The 22,590-nt window shown below is 43.7% G+C and overlaps 1 protein-coding gene across 1 annotated transcript; it reads right to left on the bottom strand.

The window, feature by feature from the left end:
* Positions 1-231: 231 nt before the first annotated feature.
* Positions 232-22,413, bottom strand: acsl2 (acyl-CoA synthetase long chain family member 2). The gene is made up of 21 exons (XM_076269915.1): positions 22,326-22,413; positions 15,442-15,686; positions 14,658-14,772; positions 13,863-13,927; positions 12,513-12,614; positions 11,840-11,939; positions 11,511-11,689; positions 11,127-11,159; positions 10,476-10,527; positions 9,099-9,172; positions 8,624-8,701; positions 8,080-8,214; positions 6,865-6,999; positions 6,526-6,621; positions 6,163-6,235; positions 4,475-4,563; positions 4,223-4,339; positions 3,912-4,055; positions 3,460-3,561; positions 3,066-3,137; positions 232-1,208 (listed from the first exon to the last, which is right to left on the bottom strand). The coding sequence occupies exons 2-21, from the start codon at positions 15,682-15,684 to the stop codon at positions 1,068-1,070; spliced, it is 2,145 nt and encodes a 714-aa protein (XP_076126030.1). The 5' UTR covers positions 15,685-15,686; positions 22,326-22,413; the 3' UTR covers positions 232-1,067.
* Between the last annotated feature and the right edge of the window lie 177 nt (positions 22,414-22,590).

The following is a 22,590-nucleotide window of genomic DNA, read 5'->3' as shown; positions in this document are numbered from 1 at the left end:
ATGATCTATAGCGTCATGAAGAACATTACTGTAGCTCAGCAGTGACCCATTGTGTTGCATTGACACAAACAGGGAATGTTTACACCAACTTAAGACCCCACTGGAATAGTCACAGCTGTAACAGTGTTTTTATTCCTCCTCTTAAGAAATGAAACCATTATCCTGTAGTCGCCTATATGATTGGCCATTAGTTAAAGTCATTTGTTTATCCCTCCCTCCCCCCACCCACCCACAATCCATATTTACAACAATTCACTTAATCATTTACAGAGTCGCTGTATATTACACAACCCACATAAATTACATCAGGCCCCGCTCACAGGAGACTCCCGTCCCATCACACGATTCAACAAGTAACAGTGGATTGTTTTGAGATGTTGGACACTTCCAACAATAGATTTCTCAAAAGAGCAAAAGGTCCCTTCTCCTGCTGGGGCTGCAATAAAGCTAAACGCTAGAGCTATAGTAACGAGTCACAGTGAAGATCCCTCATGTGTCATGTTGCTGCTGTGGACAGACTTCTGAGCTCTAACTAATGCTGGGGGACGGATATGCAAGGGGCCAATCCCTTTAAGCTCACTTCCACAACACACACACACACACACACGCTATGTTCTAAACAGAGTTGGATGTGAGCAACCCGTTCTCTTGGTCAGCTAAGAAAGTCCCTTGTCTGTACTGTATGTGTTTGTGCTCTAGTTATGTCAGTGAGGTATGCTATAATCAGAATAGGGCAAGAACAGCACGTCCACTGCTGGACTGGTTCCCCAGGGTACCTTAAGCAACATTCTTTTGAAAGTTGGATTTTTGGAGTGTGTGTGTGTGTGTGTGTGTCTGTCTTTGTGAGTGTTTTTAGAGCTCAGTTTTGCCCAAGTGTGGCAGGAAGTCTATGACAGTGATTTGCTAAAAATGCTAACAAGATAAACACAAGTGCTCAGGCCAGATCAGGGTGCAAACAACCATGTCAGGCACTGAAACAGAGGCTCACTGTGCTTAACAACATTAAGCCACCCAGATTGTGTGTGTGTGTGTGTGTGTGTGTTAGTTTGCTGGTGTGTCCAGGGTCTCTAAGCAGCTGCTTTGCCGTACATGCGGGCGATCTGCTCTTGGAACGTTCTGCGCAGGTCGACACGCCGGCTCTTCAGGGTGGGAGTCAGGAGCCCGTTACTTACACTGAACTGATCCGGGTGCAGGTACAAGTCCTTCACCTGAGAGAGAGAGACACACACACACACACACACACACATTTGAATTCTTTATTTGAATCCATCAATCACATTTCTTACAGAAAGGATTCAAATATTATCAAAGGTGATAGAGCTTTGACATGCAAGGGTACATAAAGCATCGCCTTTGCCACACAGCCCCTCAGGCAAAATGTTCCTATAAAACGTTGGAATTCCCTTGGGGCAATAATCAGACTATGTGGCAGTTCTTGACAAAATGCAATAGTTTTCTGGTAAAACATTTACATTTTACATTTATCTTCACATGTATATTGCAAGGGGCATTGTCCCCAGAGCAACTTGGGCACAATGGTGGTAGACAGGAATGGAACCCATAACTTTTCAGCATAGCCTACTGTATGCTGGCCCAATTCCCAGCCCCTGTGCCAAAAACAATTTGTCTTATCTATTCAAATTAACTGGTATGATCACAATTAACGAGCAGTGAAAATGCAACGGTTGAAGTTCTCATGAACTTCGCGAAGCTCAGGCATGAACTGTGCTGTTTAAAATGTGAAAATAGATAATAACGACTTTGAAACATTGTATACATTATTGTTCTGTATTTCTTTTTAGGAGTTGCTCATGTAAGCCTGGAATTTGCATACCTAAAGCAGTGGAAAGTTCTTCATATTGACAAAGACCTTTGTAATCACAATGCCCCTGTTTTATACAATTGAGCTGAAAACTGTTTTCAGCTGCCATTTGGTTCACGGCCCCCTGCCACTCTACTGTGCCTTCCTCCCCTCTCTTGGGGCAGCTGTGGCCTACTGGTTAGGGCTTCGGACTTGTGACCGGAGGGTTACTAGTTCGAACCCCGACCAGTAGGAACAGCTGAAGTGCCCTTGAGCAAGGCACCTAATCCCTCACTGCTCCCCGAGCGCCGCTGTAGCAGGCAGCTCACTGCGTCGGGATTAGTGTGTGCTTCTGTTCCCTGTGTGCTGAGTGTGTTTCACTAATTCATGGATTGGGATAAATGCAGAGACCAAATTTCCCTCAACGGATCAAGAGTATATATGGCCTACTTATACCTCTCCCCGCTTTAGGTTCCAGTTACTGGATAATAAATTGTTCATTCACCATCATTCAGTACAGGAGTACTCTGCTGATAAACTAGGGTGCGTTTCCCAAAACCATAGTTGCTAACCTGTTAGCAACTTAGTTGGTTGACAATGGAAAATTGCATAGCAACCAACAAAGTTGCTAACTTAGTAAGCAACTATGGTTTTGGGAAACGTGCCCCTAGTTGGTTATTATTCAAGGTCAATTTCTTAAATTTTATGGATGCAGATTAATCATAGTTTCTCGCTATTCTTAATATTTACCATTGCTTCACCGTCCTACCCTAATGTTCAAGCCTCTTTTAACCCATTCGCGCTGGATGCTGCATGACGCAACATTGACCCTCCCGCTGGATGCTGCATAGCGCAACATTGACCCTCCCGCTGGATGCTGCGTAGCGCAGCATGCTTTTTATTTCATGTTTCTAGGTGCTACAGAGGCTTAGATATTACATTTTGGTAGACGTTGACAATTTTTAGTATGTTTTCAGAAAACCCTCAGGAAATAAGGTTATTTAGTCTAGAATGCCATAGGATTCTATAGGCGTTTTTAGCAGGCATTTTAGGAGTAAATGGGTTAAACCTTTCCTTGGCCAAACGCAATTCTTCCTGAGGTGTGTCTTGTGCCATCCTTAGTGGTGACCCTGACATGATCTTGTGATGTGATGTACATATTTTCTGAATTTGGTGAGTAGATTTAAAACTTCTTAAAAAAGTGTGCTCAAACCCGCAGGCATCATTGGCGTTAAAATTCCAGCAGAAACATCCTTACACTCACCTGCTCAAATGACTTTAGTCCCGCCTCCTTCCCTGCTGCTGTCATGTCCTCCAACACTGCCTTCTTCACATCCTACAGAGGAAGAGGGTGGAATCCAAGTCACTTTTAACCACTCTTTATTAAACAAACATTTACTAATACAGAACACAAACACACATTGCTAGTCCAAATAATCTCTTCCTTTGCAACATGGTTAATTACATTTGTTTTGTACATCTCAAGATACATGTTTACAGTAAACAGTTTACTAGGGTTTGATTGTAATATTCCATGACATACATCTGATTGTCACCTCTACACGCTGTAAGAGAAGCAGCTGCACGTGTCTTTAACAGTTAATTCATACACATCACTAGAGGTTTAAACGGGTGCCGAGTGACAGCATCTCACTCACTGGATTCTGACAAAGCTCCTCATACGACCCAACAATGCCTCGCTCTTTGGCCCAATCGGTGAAGACTTCTGGGTCTGGCACCACAACTCCAACCAGGTGAGACTTGGAGGACAGAACAAGCACAGAATGCATTGTGATGATGTAAATACCGTATACATATATTGTCTGTGTGTGTCGGCTTGTTTCCCCAATTCATTTAACCGTGTTAACAGTGTCACCTTCAAATTGCTGCTTATTAAATATGCATATAAGTTTAAAGTTTAGGTTGTTTACATTGAGCTTGCAGTGGGTTTCATTCTTAGCGTCCTTAGACAACTCTACATATTGTACTTATAATGTGAGAACATAGTTTGTGTGTGTGTGTGTGTGTGTGTGTGTGTGTGTGTGTGTGTGTGTGTGTGTTTGTTTGTGTGTGTGTGTTTGTTTGTTTGTTTGTTTGTTTATCTTGATACCTGTAAGCTGTCTCCATGTACAAACACCTGTAGTACCGGGCCACAGCGCGTGTAGATGTTCTCGATCTTCTCAGGGGCGATGTACTCGCCCTGGGACAACTTAAAGATGTGCTTTTTCCTGTCGATGATGCGCAGAGTCCCATTCTAGAAAAGGAGAGTAAAAACAACACTCAAATAATATAACAAAAGTACATAGAAGACCATTTTAAAACCCTTTCACCTCTTCATGACATTATCATGTCATCATAATCTTCAGGTTCATAGCAAGTCACAAATGGACAGAAAGCTCAAGAATCTCAAATGGGACTCACTGGCAGCCACTGGCCCACATCTCCACTATGGAGCCAGCCGTCGGTGTCCAGGGTCTCGGCCGTGCGCGCCTCATCTCTCAGGTAGCCGCGGAACACACTGTGGCCTCGAATGCAGATCTGTGACCCCAGCAGGTGAGTAAGATTAGACAGTATGGACATTATGAGCCAATTACAACACTTGCTCGATCTCTGTGTGTGTGTGTGTGTGTGTCCGTGTGTGTCCTCTCTTCCCTTTAATCTGACCGCACTCACCTCTCCTTCCCCATTCTTGGCATAATAATTCATTTCGGGGATATCGGTCAGTTTCACCATGGCACAGGGTAGGGGTGCTCCAACGTGCCCTGAGGCACAAACAAACATCAATCAGTCTTACAGTATGCATTCAGTTACACGCAGTTAGCAGATGGTCTTGTATCGCTCAACACTGCCAATAGTATCGCAGTGGTAAAGGAGTTGAAATGCAGTAGCCTGAAACGTTGTGGGTTCAATTCCTGGCTTCCACCGTTGGGCCCTTGAGCAAGGCACTTAACCCCAAGTTGCTCTGAGGACAATGCAGTCCCTTGTAATAGAATTGACATACATTATATAAGTGACTTTGGATGAAAAGTGTCTGCTAAATGAGTAATGTAATGTAACATTAAAAAGTTACAGCCCTGCACAGACAATTATACTATATATATATATAAATATATATATATGTAAATGTAAATCAGGCCAAGTATGCTTGCGTATACAAGGAATTTGGTCTCTGCATTTATCCCATCCTTGAATTAGTGAACACACAGAGCACACAGTGAACACACAGTGAGGTGAAGCACACACTAACCCGAAGCAGTGAGCTGCCTGCAACAGCGGCGCTTATTGAGGGGTTAGGTGCAAACCCTAACCAGTAGGCCACGACTGCACCATACGATGCCCCATATCATGATATATATCTAAGAGATTACAATTGTAGATCATAGTGCTTCTGTGATATGAGATTCTTTCTGATGTGATCTTGATGGTCAAGAGGACTCCTTACTCACCAAGACCTATTCACAAACAATCGTAAAGCAGCTGTTTGTATCATTCCAAGTCGCAATTTTTTGAAATGCACATGCAGAATCACTTACAGGAGATACAATAACGCCACCAACAACAACCAAACCATTCATTATCAAGATTTGAAGGTGCAGTCAGCAATGGCGTAGGAAGACATGTTTGTTTGTATTCAATAACAGACACTTTTGTCCAAAACAACATACATTATATTTTAATCAAGGGCCATATGAAACAGACCAGAGTGGTAGCTCACCCCTCCCTTCAGTATTTCCAGAGAAATTCCATGCAGGCGGGTTTCGTTTTTGTTTGGGGGACAAGCTGCCCACACTTTTTTGTTTCCAGTTTTCAGAGCCTGGGCTGCCTACGGAGACCGGGTATTTTTACAGTGTATGGCCAGCTAGCGGTTGTGAGGAGATGATTGCTAAATGTCACAAAAAATTGTATGGGCTTGAAATCATGTACAACTGCTGACTGCACCTTTAAACTAATTTCATTGTAAATCAGACACCTGTGTGATTTCAAATCAGAGACACCCGTTTCCCCATTGGCCTCCAGTGATCGTTGCCCCCACCATGATGGCAGCGCTATTTACGTACTGTACGTTCTGGAGCCCAATGTGGTATCTAGCTTTCTAATATCTATGGTGAAGTGGCTGTGTAGGATCATGTGATAGTGATATCCTGATAGTGAATTGGCTGTGTAGGATCATGTGATGTGATCATGTGATGTTGAGAGGGCGTGTGATAGTGATATCCTGATAGTGAATTGGCTGTGTAGGATCATGTGATGTGATCATGTGATGTTGAGAGGGCGTGTGATAGTGATATCCTGATAGTGAATTGGCTGTGTAGGATCATGTGATGTGATCATGTGATGTTGAGAGGGCGTGTGCTTCTCACCAGCGCTCCAGTCCCCCGGCATGGAGAAGGTACAGCCAGCGGTGCACTCAGTCTGCCCGTAACCCTCAAAGATCTGACCGCACAGAAAACCCCACACTCAGATCAGGACTGAATTTCAAAACAACTCACAGAGACACACACACTCAGATCAGGACTGAATTTCAAAACAACTCACAGAGACACACACACAGACACACACAAAGCATTCATTCACCACCTCTCACCCATGCACAAAAGAAAACATGCACTCTGAAACCAACACTAGACCGTATACACCAGACACACACACACACACACACACACACACACACACACACACACACACACACACACACACACACCATCTGGGGCTGGTGAACTCACCAAACAGCCCAAGGCTGCTCTCAGGAAGGACAGAACTGTGGGGGAGATGGGGGCTGATGCGGTCAGGATGAAACGCAGATTACCCCCCAGTCCAGCCTAGACCAGAGAGGGAGAGAGAGAGGAAGGAGGGAAGAAAAGAAGAAAAAAGAAAGAGAAAATGAATAATCAATAATCAGTTCTGAATTGAAAGATTTCTCTTCACTTCACTTTCATTGAACAAACTCCCTACTAAAATGTCTAGTCTGATCAAACGTTTGAATAGATCCATTACATTTCAGGATTAATAGATCAGTCCAGTCTATGCTCCATGTTTATTGGTTGCGTGCTGTGCTGACTGACCTGGATCTTGTTGAAGACCAGGCGGTCCCACAGGCTGTTGTTGCGGACCACTCCACTGCTAAGCTCCGCCTGCTTCCTTCTCACTGCGTAATGCAGGACGGCCCGCCTGAAGGGAGATGTCACCGAGCCCATGATCTACACACACACACACACACACAATCTCTCAGAATGCTATTGTTTACATGCATGTTTATACCACAGGCCTGCAAGCATATACATAAATGAAAGGAGTATAAGGATACATGATCTCAGTGTTGAAAATATCATTAGATAGGATGTGAGAGACTTCTGTTTCAGGCCTTGTATCCATCTCATGTAGAAAAATCTTTCTTGTCAGAAATTACTCATCTATGCTTTGCGTAAGTGAGAGTGAGTAGGTGCATTCGGAAACAACAGTTCTAGGAACACAGCTCTACTAACTACTAGCTGGAGAGGCTACTGGCTACTCTTAGAACACAGTTCCTGGCTTTTTTCCTATTTGCATTCGCACTTTCGCACACACTAGACTAGATGACTCTGAGATGACTTCACACTATTTAGTAGCCCAATGATTACATGGCCATAAAGTACGGTAATTTCATTTCACAGTATTTTATTATTTATGCTACAGCATTGCTATTTAGTTACTAGCTCCTGAAGTTTATTGACAAACTAGAAGCTCATGGTATTACCAATCAGAAAATAGCATTTCTTGTCTCGTTTTCTCCTGTAAAATCGAGTTATGTGCATTTTCACATCCATACCAGGAGATGGATGGCTGCCTGGCTCAGAGTGGCTGCTCTAAGGCCAAGGGGCTTGTTGTATAGGAGGCAATACAGCTGTGTTAACTTCATTATTAACACATTTCTTAACCTTACCATTTTTCTCCTGTGAAATAGAGTGACGTACACCCTCACATCCATATCGGATAGAGGATTGGCTGACTCAGCGTGTTTGTGGTAAGGCCAGGCAGGGCTGACTTAATTATTCTTTATTTTTAAATGATTTTACCTTGTGCGTTTTATGTTTTATTATTATTATTATTATGATCTTTACCATTTAAACAATTCTTTCACTATTGCCCTTTTATGTTTTTATTTGTTATTACTGTCTGCTTTTGTTTATGTAAAGCACGTTGAATGACCTCTGTGTATGAAATGTGCTATATAAATAAACTTGACTGGACTCAGCGTGTTTGTGGTAAGGCCAGGGGGGCTGGACGTAGAGGCGCCGGACCTTGTCGTAGATGCGGTTGAGGAGGCGTGGCACCACAGGGAAGAAGGTGGGCCGGAGGGTCTTGATGTCGTCCGTGAGCAGAGAGATGTCCCCCTGGTAGAAGCCCACCCGTGCTCCGTGACAGAACATGGACACCTGTAGAGCATCAAACACATTACAGTAGGTTAATCAGCCCAGCCCAGCTTTATTGACCAATATTGAATTATTTTTTAAATTGATTTATGGTAAAATATGTAACTTTATTAGTTGTTCATTTCTTTTTTCTATCCTTTTCCACCTAGTAAAATCGATATTTGTCGGCCCCCAGGGGCCGAATCCGAGGTGCCTACGATTCTAAATGTGATCAGACCCCCTTTGTGTTCAGTTTCTCTACCAAATTTGAGGCTTTTATCATAAAATGATCAACTGTTATGAAAATTTGAGCTTAACCGCTCCACAAAAACTGCCCTTTTATTACCATCTGTGCACATATTGACTATGGTGGTTATAGTTCAACTGATAAAAAACACAATTAGCTGAGAAAATAAGAGGTCGGCGAGTTTACCTGTATCATGCGCTCGAACATATGAGCCAAGGGCAGGTACGAGATTGACACATCCTCTTGACGAATTACAAAGTAGCCCTGTAAGGAGGCGGAAACAAACCAATTGCACAAAGGAGGCCATGAAATGGGGCAAGGGGGAGAATTTCAATGGGCAATTCAATAAACAATTCAGCTCTCGCAAAAGCAATTTTCCTTGCTATACTTCTTCTCTGAGTGAATAAGTGGCAATTTGTAATTTACAGGACAATTTAGTGTCTAATTTATCCTTATCAAAATGCACCGAGAAAGAGAGAGAGAGAAATGGGAGAATGAAATGAGACAAAGTGGTTGAGACTAAAACATGACAGAATTAACAAGATGAAATGTAAATGCGAGTGTGTGTGAGTGAGAGAGAGAGAGAGAGAGAGAGAGAGGGAGAGGGAGAGAGAGAGAGAGTGTGTGTGTGTGTATGTGTATTGAAGAAGGCCTTACTGACCTCCAGGATCTTGATGACTGAGGACGTGTTGGAGGCTATGTTCCCATGTGTGATCATGGCTCCCTTGGGCTTTCCTGGGAGAACGGAGAATGTTAGGTGGTGAATGTGACATCTAAACCTTCTCCCGTCTGCCAACCATGACTGACTGCACCATCGAGTCCTGACTGACCGAGAAAGTGTGTGGTGCATGGCAGCAGAGTTCAGTTTCCAGTGCTTGGTCCTCAACTATCTTTTGTGAATGTTTTGAAAGCTGCCGTCCTCACTCCCTGTCCACACCCTGAGGTCTGATGATAAGTAAGTAAGTATAAGTATATACTCTTTTGATCCCGTGAGGGAAATTTGGTCTCTGCATTTATCCCAATCTGTGAATTAGTGAAACACACACAGCACACAGCGAACACACATGATGGCAAAAATGCTCCCCTTCTGAAGAACACAAACTAGCTCAGTGCCTCACATTATTCCCATGCGAGGACCCTACTGAAGGGCTCTCTGCAGAGTCTTTTGGAGGCCTATGGGCCAGGAGCTTTGAGCTCGTCATTTCATTTATTAATTTATGTTTAGCTGAGGCTTTTATCCAAAACGACGTCCAGATACCAATTGCAGAAGGTCAGTCTAACTAGAGCAACTTAGGGCTCTAGGACACAACGATGGCAACCGGGAATCGAACCCACTACTAATGCCAAGTTCTTTAGCTACTACACTAGCACAGCTCTTAATAACAAGCTCCTTTGTGTGGAAAAGGTCCTGCCTAGACACAACCTTTCCTGGAGGAGTAATGTCTCCACCTCAGAATTAACAATGTCCAAGGGTACTTTTGAAGAAAAAAAAAAAAACATGATTGAATATCCAAAATCAAATGACCACCATTCTATGAAAATATATATTCTCATTTTGCACCAAATCATATTATTTTATGTCAGATAGACCATATTAATTCTCATTTGAGAAGAAAGATGGCAGCCAAAAAGCATTAGAGAGCTTTAATGAAAATACTGGTTTCAATATGGAGCGTGGATCTTCAATGGAGATGGACAACTACAGAGTGACACTTTTATAATGTTTTGGGAGTGTGTTCTAACGACTGTGTGTCTGTCTGTGTGTGTGTCTGTCTGTGTGTGTGTCTGTCTGTGTGTGTGTCTGTCTGTGTCTGTGTGTCTGTCTGTGTCTGTGTGTCTGTCTGTGTCTGTGTGTCTGTCTGTGTCTGTGTGTCTGTCTGTGTCTGTGTGTCTGTCTGTCTGTCTGTCTGTTTGTCTGTGTCTGTTTGTCTGTCTGTGTCTGTTTGTCTGTCTGTGTCTGTTTGTCTGTGTGTGTCTGTTTGTCTGTGTGTGTCTGTCTGTCTGTGTGTGTCTGTCTGTCTGTCTGTGTGTGTCTGACCTGTCGTGCCGCTAGTGAAACAGACCACAGCCAGGTCCTGGGGTTGGGGAGGCTGCAAGGGATAAACATGACATGCCGTCAGTGGCACTTACAAACAGTAGCTGAAAAATACACCAGTCAACGTGACATTGTTAAAGGAAGCCACAACAGACAGGCATGCCTACCAACCAGTGTTAAGCTAATTGCGGAAACACCAGGAATAATCACTTCACAATCCGAGAAGTGGATTTAAAGGAGTTCTGCTGGTGGTGTCTAATACCACTTAGCCTGCATATTTTCACATATCCAACCAACGCCATCCTTTGTATAGCCTCAATTAGCAAGACTGGGTGACTAAGTTGTGAGACTGAACTGCTTGATTGAACTGTTTTTGAACTGCATCTGCTGGCTTTGTGTTATAACAGATAATCTGAGACACGTCTCTGCTTACAGATGGACACTTACAGGAATGAGTATGTAATTTATCTGCTATGAGTTCTTAACTAAATACTCAATCATTCAGTTTAATTCACCTTGGTGTACATGTACATTAACTTTATGGATGCTGTACTGAAAAGCACTGAGACCATATTGGTAGATACAGTAGATACTATCACAAGTGTGCACACATTGGACATGGACTGTTTTTCAAATGTATAAACAGGAACTCACCACAGGGGCTTGAAGATTCTGTCGTCCTAAATCCTGAAAGGCAAAGTAAGCGAGTCAACAAGCACAAACACATTAAGAATCCTGTTTACTGTAATTAGGCTGCAGCTGAAAAGCAACTAATAATACAAAAATATCAAAATAATTTTAGAGTGTACCTTCTACTTAGGTTATTAAAAGGCCAGTGGAAGAGCACTGGGGGCTTTAGTAGCCTTTTGGAACTGAAGCTTACTGACTGCACTTTATGTACTATACAAAGCATTACAGAATCTCTGACCTCGCAGCAATACGCTACGTAACCTCATGTTCCATATTATGGACATTGATGGACTACATTTTGGCCTATTATTATGTGGAGATGGCAACCATGTGGCCGTTGTCACGCACCATGAGCTGCTCCAGCTGTAAGACCTCCACCCCACACTTCTGTGCCCGCTGCACCAGGGCCTCACTGAAGCTGTTGAAGAGCACCAGGCACGAGAGCGTGGGGGTCAGACCCTTCTCCTTATTGGCCAACAGTGCCATCCCCTTCTCCTCTTTGTCACATAAGACCAGCGTGATTTCAGCTGTGGGACCGAGAGAGGCAGGGAAGGGGGTTTCAAAATAAAGCTATGTAGTGTCTAAACCCAGGTTTCTATGCAGGTACTTAAAAGCATTCTCAACCATTACTGACCGAACAAAAGAACGTTGTTGTTGTTGTTGTTGTTTTCACTCACCCAGGTCAAGAATGTGCACCATCGCCTCTACACCCAGAGTGTCGTAGAGTGGCACTACTGCCATGGAGTAGGTGTAGCATGCCAACTCTGCAATAACCCACTGCAGCCAGCAGAGGGGGACAGAACACCACTGTTAGACAGGACCGGCGCCATTATGACTGATGAAGTTTGGATGTCTTGCAATGGTTAACATCGACAACATATTCATAAGGTAAGTCAGTCACCACCCACATTCTTCAGTTATGAGCAATGAGACCAGAACATCAGGCTTTGTTTAGGTTACACTTGTATGAACTTCATTATGTCCCTGCCATATTCAGTAGTAGCAGTGAGATTAGCTACATTGAAGCCTATATGTCTGCCGTTAAACCTGAAGTCCTTACCAAATACATGAAATACATTTTGAACAATTTAGGATAAATACTTAAATGCACGAGGGCTTAAATACACGAAGACTGTGGGGAAGGAGCAGAGATGTTTGTGTTTGTGTGCACGTCTGTGTCTGTGTGTGTCTGTGTGTGCACGTCTGTGTCTGTCAGTGTGTGTACGTCTGTGTCTGTGTGTGTACGTCTGTGTCTGTGTGTGTCTATGTGTGCACGTCGGTGTCTGTGTGTGCACGTCTGTGGGTGTGCACGTCTGTGGGTGTCTGTGTCTGTGTATTAAGCATGTTTACCTCAGGTCTGTTCTGTGCAAAGATGCCCACAAACTGCTTGGGGTTGGGCTGGCAGCCTTTGGCGAGCAGCCCCGAGCCCAGCACCTGTGCCCGCTCCGCCACCTGCGCCACAGGGCACAGAGAGACACAACTTCAGTGACAACATCACAGACACACCCATAGCACTAACCGTGACAAGGTCAGACAGCAGACCATTCACCAGCTACTGCCCAGGACACCATTAGACACCTCATTATACAGTCCCTGGGTTGATACAGACTTTTTTGAAAATGATACAAATCTGTCTATATTTGAACCTAACAACAGTTAGACCAACCACAGAGCTCAGTATGTGGTTGGTCTAACATGCTGGTGATAACTCTTACCCTAATTACATTTAGATTTACACTTTTTATCATAAAAGCTGTCTAAGTATTTTGTAAACATTTGTGTGCAACATACAGAGAAAACACTGTTGTGTCCCAGCTCATTCGTAAAGGCTATAAATATAAATATATCTCCACTCATCTCATTTGTAAAAGTTAGACTATCATCCAAACAGGTTTAAGACACTCCACTGACTGTGAAAGGCTCTGGATGAAATGAGACCATCTGGGTGGATGCTGTGTGTAGACAGTGCTACTGATAGATGTATGTGTGGAGGACAAAATTAGCCCCATTCATCATCTCCACTTGCCATCAGTAGACATTTAGTAGATTAGGGCCCATTTTCACAAAGCATTTTATCTTACCGCTAAGAGTACTCCTAAATCACAATACAAGTTTTAGTTTTCAAACTAAGAGTTTTGTCTTGCAACCTTTTCACAAAGCTGCTGAGAGCAACTTTTAGAAAGGAAAAACGACAAGTCACAACTCATAAGATGAGATAAGAACTCTTTTGCTATAGTTTACATAAAGTTTCATGCACAAGCTTGCTTGCAGTAACTTCAGTGATTAGCTGATGAGTAACAGGTCTGAGCCAGTGAGTAGACATGCGCTACATGAGTATTGTGAAGGACAAGAGATAAATATAGATATGTATTTATCTATAAAGAAAATATTACGAAATGTCAAAACATTGCGATGTGGAATGATACAAACTACTGCTTTACAATCATTTGTGAATTGATCTTAATGAGTAAGGAGTCCTGTCAAGTACTTCTAAGCTCTTCCAGACGTAGGTGCTAGTTTTAGCACTAAAATGCTTAGTGAATTCCTCTCAGTCAAAAAAATGAGAGGTTCTAAATTCAAGACTACACCAATCATTTTTTAGCCTTAAGATTATTTGTACATACTGGCTTAGAGATCTCTACATTGTTACATTTCTTCATGGATCAGTTTTCTCTTTAGCTGACGGGACAGCTGTCTCACCTCAGTATAAGAGATCCACTCGTACGGCTGCCCAGGTTTCCTGTAGCCCAAGCAAGGGCCATCCCCTGGACCATGGAAAAAAATATGTATATATATTTCAGTCAGATAGCACACTCATGTGGAGTAGCTGTGTAGGGCAACAGATCAGTCCGATAACACACTTGTGCGGACAGACCCAGGCTCAGGTCTCGACCCCTTGTGTACTCTAGAGGACTCGAGAGAATGTCTCACTCCACTGAATGTAGCATACTGTTACAGCTCTTTCTGAAGTGCGGTATATATACCTATCTATAGTAGGCCAGCATACCAGGAGGTTACATATATTTGGCACTGTTACTCAGTGGAATGTGTGGATGTGCACTAAAATTAAGTGTGGATGTGCACTAAAATTAAGACTGTCGTGAGGAGTGATGTATTTAATAAGGTGGCTATGTACACGAGGCTCTACTTCACTGAAATGTACAGGGAGAGCAGTGTCTCTTTAGAATCTTAAGCTATACATCACAGCAATAGCTATTAGGAATATTACATTACTGTAGTATCCAACTGTACAATTCCAAGGGGAGCATGACTTATTCAGTTGGTTAAGAGTTTTCTTCACCAGTGCATCACATATTGAATGTAATGAATATTACCAATAACTTTTATGTCTGAGAAAATTACAAGGAAAAGTAATGTTCCATTAACTATTGACACAGGTGGAGAACTTTGCATGAATGTCTGCAGGCTTTGTTAAAGTAAGACAGTGGAGATCATTGTGACAGAGTGTCACAGGAAGCCGGGCATGTCCATCACCTGCTATCCGCAGGCCCCTCTGAAACATGTCATACGCTGTCTTTGTGTCCTCGAAGTAGAAGTCCAGCAGGTTGTCATCTGGAAGCAGGGCAGAACGTCTGCAGCTGGGGTCTCCCTAATTACACACAGACAAACACACAGACACACACACAGACACACACAGACACACACAGACACACACACACAATAATGGTTGACAACCCCTCATCACTACATTGTCTAAGGCAATCTTGATTGTGAGAGGAAGTGAGAGTAACACTTTCAGATGTGTTCTATTTTCTCTCTTAGCCACCTGCCTGGGAGCAGCACACAAGTTGTTCTGGAGACCAGGAGAGGCTTTTAAAATTGATTTTTCTTCAAACTAAAGCACTCTCACTTTCCCGTTGGTCTTTCCATCTCCACATCCAACTTGTTTTTTTTTTTTCTCACTTAGTGATGCAATTTCTGCAAGACACATGGCAACACATTTCCAGATGCTCTTGTTTGTTGTTGTCTGTTGGTTGCAAAGAAGCAGTGGACTGCACACTACTTCATAAAGACGTAAACACAGAGAAACAAGAAGACTCTATACTTTATAGAAAATGTTTGTTTACATACACAGCGTGGCCAGTGTTTTGGCTTTTTGTATTTTCGATTACTCCCACTCTCCCTCCTACCTTCATACAATCTCTCTCTCTCTCTCTCTCTCTCTCTCTCTCTCTCTCTCTCTCTCTCTCTCTCTCTCTCTCTCTCTCTCTCTCTCTCTCTCTCTCTCACACACACACACAACCACTCACACACTCACCTGCACAGAGACGGACTGGGCGTGGAGGTCGCAGGGTGGGCGGATGGCCCGTGGGCGGGTGACGAGCCAGTAGGCGGTGAGGGAGGCCAGGGCGCCCAGCCCCAGCAGGGAGGAGAGGGAGGAGAGCGAGAGGGACAGCGAGGAGAGGGACGGCAGGGAGGGCAGCAGGCTCCGCAGGTCCTCCACCTCCACCTGCTCTGCCCCACCGGCGCGGAGGGAGCGCAACCACTCCTGAATGTGCATGGCTGGGGGAGGAAGAGGAGGAACAGAGGCACATGGAGATGGAGAGAGAGAAAGAAAGATGAATGAGCAAATGAACGCATGAACGAACGAATGAGTGAATGAACGAACGAACGAACGAACGAACGAACGAATGAATCAGTGGAGTCAGATGGAGGGAGTGTGAAGAAATGAAAGAAAAAGTGGCGAGACAGGGCGAGAAAGAATTACATAGTTAATTCATACTTTGTATGTTCATCCATGAAGACAATTACGGTTTATTTCAATGATTTTGGGGCCTATTTATATTTATATTCACGTCTGATGAAGGGCTTGAGTTGGCCCGAAACGTCACGGTAAATAAACTTTAACTTGGGAGCATATACTGGTGTTGCGGACTTTTTCCCCCTCTCTCATCGTAAGTGTTTTGTCCAGCACCCAGGATTAGATCGGGATGTGCGTGCATTTTTTCCTTTTTATACTATTTATATTTGTACCCAGAGACATAACAGATAGCACAGACACGTTTGTATAGATCAAGCTGAGGCAAAGGAATTCAGAGGGACCTAATTCCATACCACATCTCTGCCAGTCTGTCTTGGAGAACATATGCATCTGCAAGTCTCAACCCAGTTCCCACACAACACTTCACTAAAGTACAAATGCCACAAGCTGACACATCAAACTCAAATCAAACAAATTATTCTAGCATCAAGGGAGCAGACAGAATTAGGAAAATGTGTCTTACAAGGGATGGGGGAGGGGGGGGGGGTGTATTATTATGCAACAAACAAAGAAGAAAGCCTTACACAAGGCTTTATGAAAGAGAGCATCACACAACCCTGATGAACCGGAAGAGAGAGCAGCAGACTTCTGTGAGTCCCACGGCCACACAACACACCGTGCTCCGGCCATGATGCACGCCAGAGGCCCTGATTGGCTGACTGGGAACAGGCGTTCGGGTTACTACCGGCCATACGTTACCCTGGCCAGCACACAAGCAACCAGAGATGGAGGGACTGGATAGAGGCGGATGTGAAAAAGAAGTGAGAGAAAGAGGGGGAGAGGGGGAAAGAGAGAGAAGGAGACATGGAGGGTGTACAGTAGGCATGTTTCGTATCGGGTGGGGAGATGGGGTGAGGGGGAGGACCATCGAGTCGCCCCATTGACCAGCTTGTGCAACTGTGCCAGAGAGGGAATCCATAATGACCATGCACATCCTCCACGTGCATTTGTGTGTGTGTATTGGGGGTGACTTTGTGCATCTGAGAGAGAGAGAGAGAATGTGTGCATATGTATGTTTGTGTTGATGTTTATGTGTGTAGGGTGGAAGTGAATGAATGCGTGTGCATGTGTCTATGATGAGTGTGTGTTTGTGGGAGACTGTGCGTACATATGTTTGTGTTTATGTTTGTGTATGTGTGGGTTGGGAGTGAATGCCTGTGTATGTGTCTCTGAGAAGGATGGAGAGAGAGAGAGTGTGTGTGTGTGTGTGTGTGTGTGTGTGTGTGTGTGTGTGTGTCCGCGTGTGTGTGTGTGTGTGCGTGCTTTAGAGGCCTGCTACGCAATTAAATCTGCACAATCTACCCACCCATTCTGCAGTCCCCCTGGAACTTTCTTTCACCCATTTCCAAGTGCTGGGATTCTCTTTCCCCCAGCCATTTGTGCCCTACTCCCTCCCTCCCTCTCTCTCTCCTTTATTCCATTCTCTCTCTCTCTCTTTCTCTCTCCCTCTCTCATTCCCTCACTCTCCCTCTCTCTCCCTCTTTCATTTTCTCTATCCCTTTCTTTTAGTCAATGGAATTCACTCCACTATATCACCCCCCCCCCCCCCCCCCCCACACACACACACACACACACACACACCCACACCCTATCCTCTCTCCCCTCAACCTCTCACCCACTTCCTCCCCCCTTGTAAAAGTGAAGGGAATAAAGCGAGTGATGTCACCTCTCCCTCTTCACTGCCAAACCAGCCGGCAACGGGGGGACTTTAGCGCTAACGCTAACGATGGTGCCAGCATTCATCACAGACTCCTCTCCCTCGTCATAACTTCTCCCTCCCCCAACATCCAAAACCTGGATGAGAGGCACACACAAAACATAGCCCAAGAACAACAGATGTCTGTTGAGGCATTTAGAACACCAAGGAAATGCCTCATTAGTAAAAAAAAAAAAAAAAAAGACACACAAAGCGCCACTTAAAATAAATAAATAAAAAATACTCATGCAACATGAAAAGCAACCAGTCCTTTTTAAAACGATCTACATAAGAAAGTGGACCACTGCACATTCCATACCCATGTTCTGCTGGCTAGCGGAGTTTTAAGGTTGGGGGAGGGGGTGGGACTCCTATGGACATGCATGGGGGACTTCTAAGAGAGCGATATAAATGAGCTTTTCAAAGATGGCATCTGAAAGTAATTATGGTTTACTGACAAGACAGGATTCCCCCTCTGTGGTGTTTTTTGGATGGTGGTACCAGCACAAAGACACACACACACACACACACACACACACACACACACACACACACACACACACACACACCATTCATAAAGGCCATTGTCACAGGCAGACAGGAACTATTGTGCAGTCCTGGCACTTACTTGCGAGCAGAGAGAGGACAAAGAAAGGAATTGAGACAGAGGCTATCCTTCACCGCTAGACCAAATGAACTAGCCCACATATCTACATCACAGTGGCAGATTTACATGCTCAATCACTCTCTAACCTACAGGTTCTTACATAAACCTTATGGAAGCTTATGGGTGTCTAAAGTAGGGCTATAAGTTATCACACCCATAAAGAAAAAATATTGACTACATCTGTACCTTTAGCACCAACAGAGCCAGACACCTAGAATATATTTTTGAAAGAGTCAAGGGGAAAAATGTATGATACAAAACGTCGCTTTAGCTAACAGACACATTTATTTGTCTGTTGGGCCACAGTGTCAAGTACTGGTATATCCATCATGGTAGTTCTATTGTGAGGACAAGCAAGTGCTTCTCACTACAGTGATTTCTTGGGTATGCATCAGCAATTTCAATGATCAGCTGAATCAACAAAAAAATCCAAATTGAAATTAAGTGTGCATAGGCCTATTTGGCCCCAGTTCATTGGAGGGGCGGTGCTATTGTTCTAGGAGACAGTGCATTTTGTTTGACATTTTTTTTCTATATCTCAACCTCCGACCAGTCTGTAGGCTAGCACTTACACATCAGCGCACATGAAAGGCCCTAACGTCGTAAGGAAGGAAATGGCAGCAACATGGGCAACACTGCTGGAGCTTCTTTACGGCTCTGAAGAACCTGCTTTCAATTACCCCCAGCCTGGGGCATCTGCTTCATTAACTCAGCTAAATAAGCCAAGCTACGTGAGCCAAAGGTGTTTGTTGAAACTTCTGCAAACAAAACTATACTCTACAGACTAAGAAAACATCATCGCGGCTCTTTTAGTCTGATAACAGGCTATGTGTGGTTATGAGAGACACAGTGTCCACCTAATACTGAGACATACACTGCTGGGTAGGGAGGTTCCCTGCCAAATAGTGGGTGGGGGTGCGGGGTTCATTCTTAAGCATGCAGTAAATGGATTAGCTTTTTCCAGTTATCAGAACAAAAATGGCACAAACATGGCTGACAGTCTGCATTTGGTGTGTGAGGTTAGATGTGCCCGCAGTGGCCTTCGACACAAAACATTTTCTGGAGAGAGAAAAGAAAAAGCAAAGTGGAATTTTGTGCATTGACCCATAAAGATAAAGAGCAGAGGAGACAGACAATTGGGGGCAGTCAACTGTGTTGAATTTCTGTCCTTTCATCAGATGTTATATCAGAGTTACCTCAATCAATCTATTGCCTTAATATTGAAGTCTTAACTTATTTTGACAATAATCAAAAATGACCACCAAAGTCAAATTATTCAGTGCCATGGTGAGTACCTGACCAGAGATCTTCCACTCGTATTTGCCAGCATAGCTTGTATATTTCCACAAAAGGTAGTTGTTCTTTACTTGTCTGGGCAATGTCTCGATACCATACATCTTTAAACAGAAACATCACTTGCATAACAAGGAAGTAATGGGTTGAAGAGGAAAAAACATCAGTGAGAGAGATGTTTTGGACTGGAAACAGTTTGTGGTGAAACTTGGCTGAAACTTAGCAAGTTCTCTCCAAATCACCAGGAATGCTGTACTAATTTAATCCATCAAAAAACTAAAAGCAGTATAATAACATAATAAGCCTTAATTGGTTTTCCACCAATGCTCAGTCCTTATGGAAAACGAGGGCTATTAATGGAAGCATGAGTGACATTTACTGTGTGGTAATTAACAGGTCAAATGTAGGCTATAATCTAGCACCTGCTCACAGAACTGGTTGTAGCCCATCTTTGACCAATTTGAATTATCTCTGAACTTTAAACCTGACCATTTGACTGTGTGTCTTCATTACTGAAGTGTTACCTTTTCATCCATGTGCTGGTTTCACTCCCTCTCAGTCAAAAATAAGAAACACCTCCAGAGCATTGTAATCACATGTTCTAAAACCATTGGCCACCCTCTTCAGCCTCTGACATCACTGCACGACAAGGCAACATTAAGGAAAGCCAACTGCATCTTCAGACTCTACCCATGTCTACACAGTTTTTGAATGGCTGCCCTCTGGCAGGCGTCTGTGCTGTCCTCTGGCTAGGACTAACAGGAGGAAGGCCACCTTTACTTTTGAGGCTATTCGCCTTTTGAACTTGAATATGCTCCAAGCCCCCTCCTCCATCTTCTCCTGGGACTAACCCCCCCCCCCCCCCTTACACTCCTGTCTGTCCTGTTCTTTCTTTGTCTGTCCTGTTCTTTCTTTTGTCCTGTCTTATATGTTGTGTTATGTCTTATATGTCACTATGCCTGCATAGAGAAAATTGCCCCTCGGGGATAAATAAAGTTTTTTTGAATTGAATTGAATTACCTAGCTGCTATGGGAGAAAGGTAGTGATATAGAATTTCTGGTACCAACAAATCAACTTTCTAACTCTGATGGAATTACTTTCTGCACAATTACAGCAAAAAAACTGTCATAATGACAGCCAGTCCCAGTCACACAGATGTGGAAAACACACAAATCTCCAGCTCTGATGCTGCATGCTGAATTACAGATTACAAATGCACAGGAGAGAAGAGATAGAAAGCAGAGGAGGACAGAGAGAGACACAGAGATAGAGACCCAGACGTACAGACAGTCTGTAACACACAACTCAAGACAGACAAAGGGAATGGGAGAATACACATATAAACACCTGCATAACAGAACCAGAGAGGAAAAAACAGAACCAGTGTGCAAATGAATTAGTGAGAGAACACACAGAAAGACAGACAGATATACAGAGAGAGAGAGAGAGAGAGAGAGAGAGATGAGCTCTCAGGGCTGTCGGTTGTGGTCCCCAAATGAAGCGTGAAGAACATGGGGCAGTCACAAATGAGAGGGTTTTGGAAGGGGAGCGATGGCACCAGGAAGAAAGTACAGAAACAACGTGTCACAAGATGGACTGACCCAGGGCTGTGGAAAATGGAGTGTCTTCTGGTCAGAATGACTATGGTCTTTGCAGGAGTAAGGGCTTTGGTATGTTTTGATGGTGACCAACAAAGACTGGTTCATGGCCCAGGTCTGATACTATTTGTTTTGGCGTATTTGCCTGAGCAGAATATATGCATCTGATTATAGCCTACTTTAGAAACTAACTCAATCTTTTTGAATAAGTAGATCTATGATGAAGGTGTGTTGTAAGTGGTGTAGGTACAGTATGTGTCTGGGACAGTTGTCAATCCATGAGGACAAAAAAGCAGTTATTGCATAACGCCAACTGCAAATCGTCATTCCAGTGTGTTTCTGTACACATCCTTTCTCCAATTATTCAGCGTGTCTGGACACATTGGATACTTCTCCACGCCGTCACAGATATATTTCAGGGGTGTCTACTACCCACAAGGCAAACGATACCTCTGATCTTGCCTAGACTAGTGCACTCCTAAAGGAAAACTACGGTGCGCCTGGGTTTTTGACATGCTGTCTGCAAATTCAAACCCCATGATCATGCTATGCGTACGCCCTCAAAACAAACTAAAAACAGAGCAGGTCCTACCACAATAACGTGTGTGAGCTCTGCTCCAAATGAAGATTTAACAACTGCTCCTTATTCTATTGTAGTACTCAACAGTAGGCTGACTGTTCTTTACACATACAAAACAAAAACATCCCCCCGAATAAGGTCGCACTGATGACGATGGTAACTGCAAATTATTTATGTTTATCTTATTAACTTTAAGTGCGCATTGTAATTCAATTATTACGTTATTGTCTAGTATGGAACACCCTTCAACTTTGCTGTCCCTGTCCTAAAAGCCTACATTAAACTGCTACAATAATTGCCATATTACCGTGCCGGTAGGCTAAGAGATATAGCCAGCATTCTCCAGTCTGTCATGAAATGCCATGCGACTAACTGAATGAATGGAACAACAGAGCCCGCACAGCGAAATCTGCAGAACGCACAAAAGGAAAACCAATAGCCCACCGAGTAACTTCCATAGCCTAACTTTTGACTTTTCAACCCCTCGCTATAACAAAACTTTAGATAAGATCTTCGGTGAGAAAACATAGTCAGAGCAGTCTTACCTGAGTTAAATCTAGGTCACCCGTCTTCTCAAACTTTGCTTTCCTCCTTCCAAACTTCAGAAAAAAATCCCACCGGTTTGCAGTGCCACAGTGCGCCCCTAAACACCGCCCTTATTCCCCCCGCCTCTCGAGAGGCATGGCCCTGATTATTGCACCACAGAAAAGCTGTGAATGGTGATGGTGACATCTAGGTAAGGTTAACGTTGCGAGACGATAACTTGGTGACTTTATCGCCTCTTCTGTCTGTCCGCTGTCGACAGAATTG

Source organism: Alosa pseudoharengus, unplaced genomic scaffold (assembly GCF_046254945.1).
Source record: "Alosa pseudoharengus isolate Yale_2024_CS ecotype anadromous, Long Island Sound unplaced genomic scaffold, YU_APseudo_1.1 YU_APseudo_1.1_scf_6, whole genome shotgun sequence".
Classification (NCBI taxonomy): Eukaryota; Metazoa; Chordata; class Actinopteri; order Clupeiformes; family Clupeidae; genus Alosa; species Alosa pseudoharengus.
The sequence above is the reverse complement of the archived record's forward strand: the minus strand, read 5'-3'. Positions and strand labels throughout refer to the sequence as shown.

What these genes read in the sequence shown, in the direction of transcription:
- acsl2 (XM_076269915.1), bottom strand. Translation starts at nt 15,684, where the DNA reads ATGCACATTCAGGAGTGGTTGCGCTCCCTCCGCGCCGGTGGGGCAGAG. An exon ending in GAGCAGCCTTGGGCTGTTTG is followed by an intron (nt 6,236 to 6,525) that starts GTGAGTTCACCA and finishes CTGTGCGGTCAG; the next exon opens with ATCTTTGAGGGTTACGGGCA. An exon ending in TACATGGAGACAGCTTACAG is followed by an intron (nt 3,562 to 3,911) that starts GTATCAAGATAA and finishes CTGTCCTCCAAG; the next exon opens with TCTCACCTGGTTGGAGTTGT.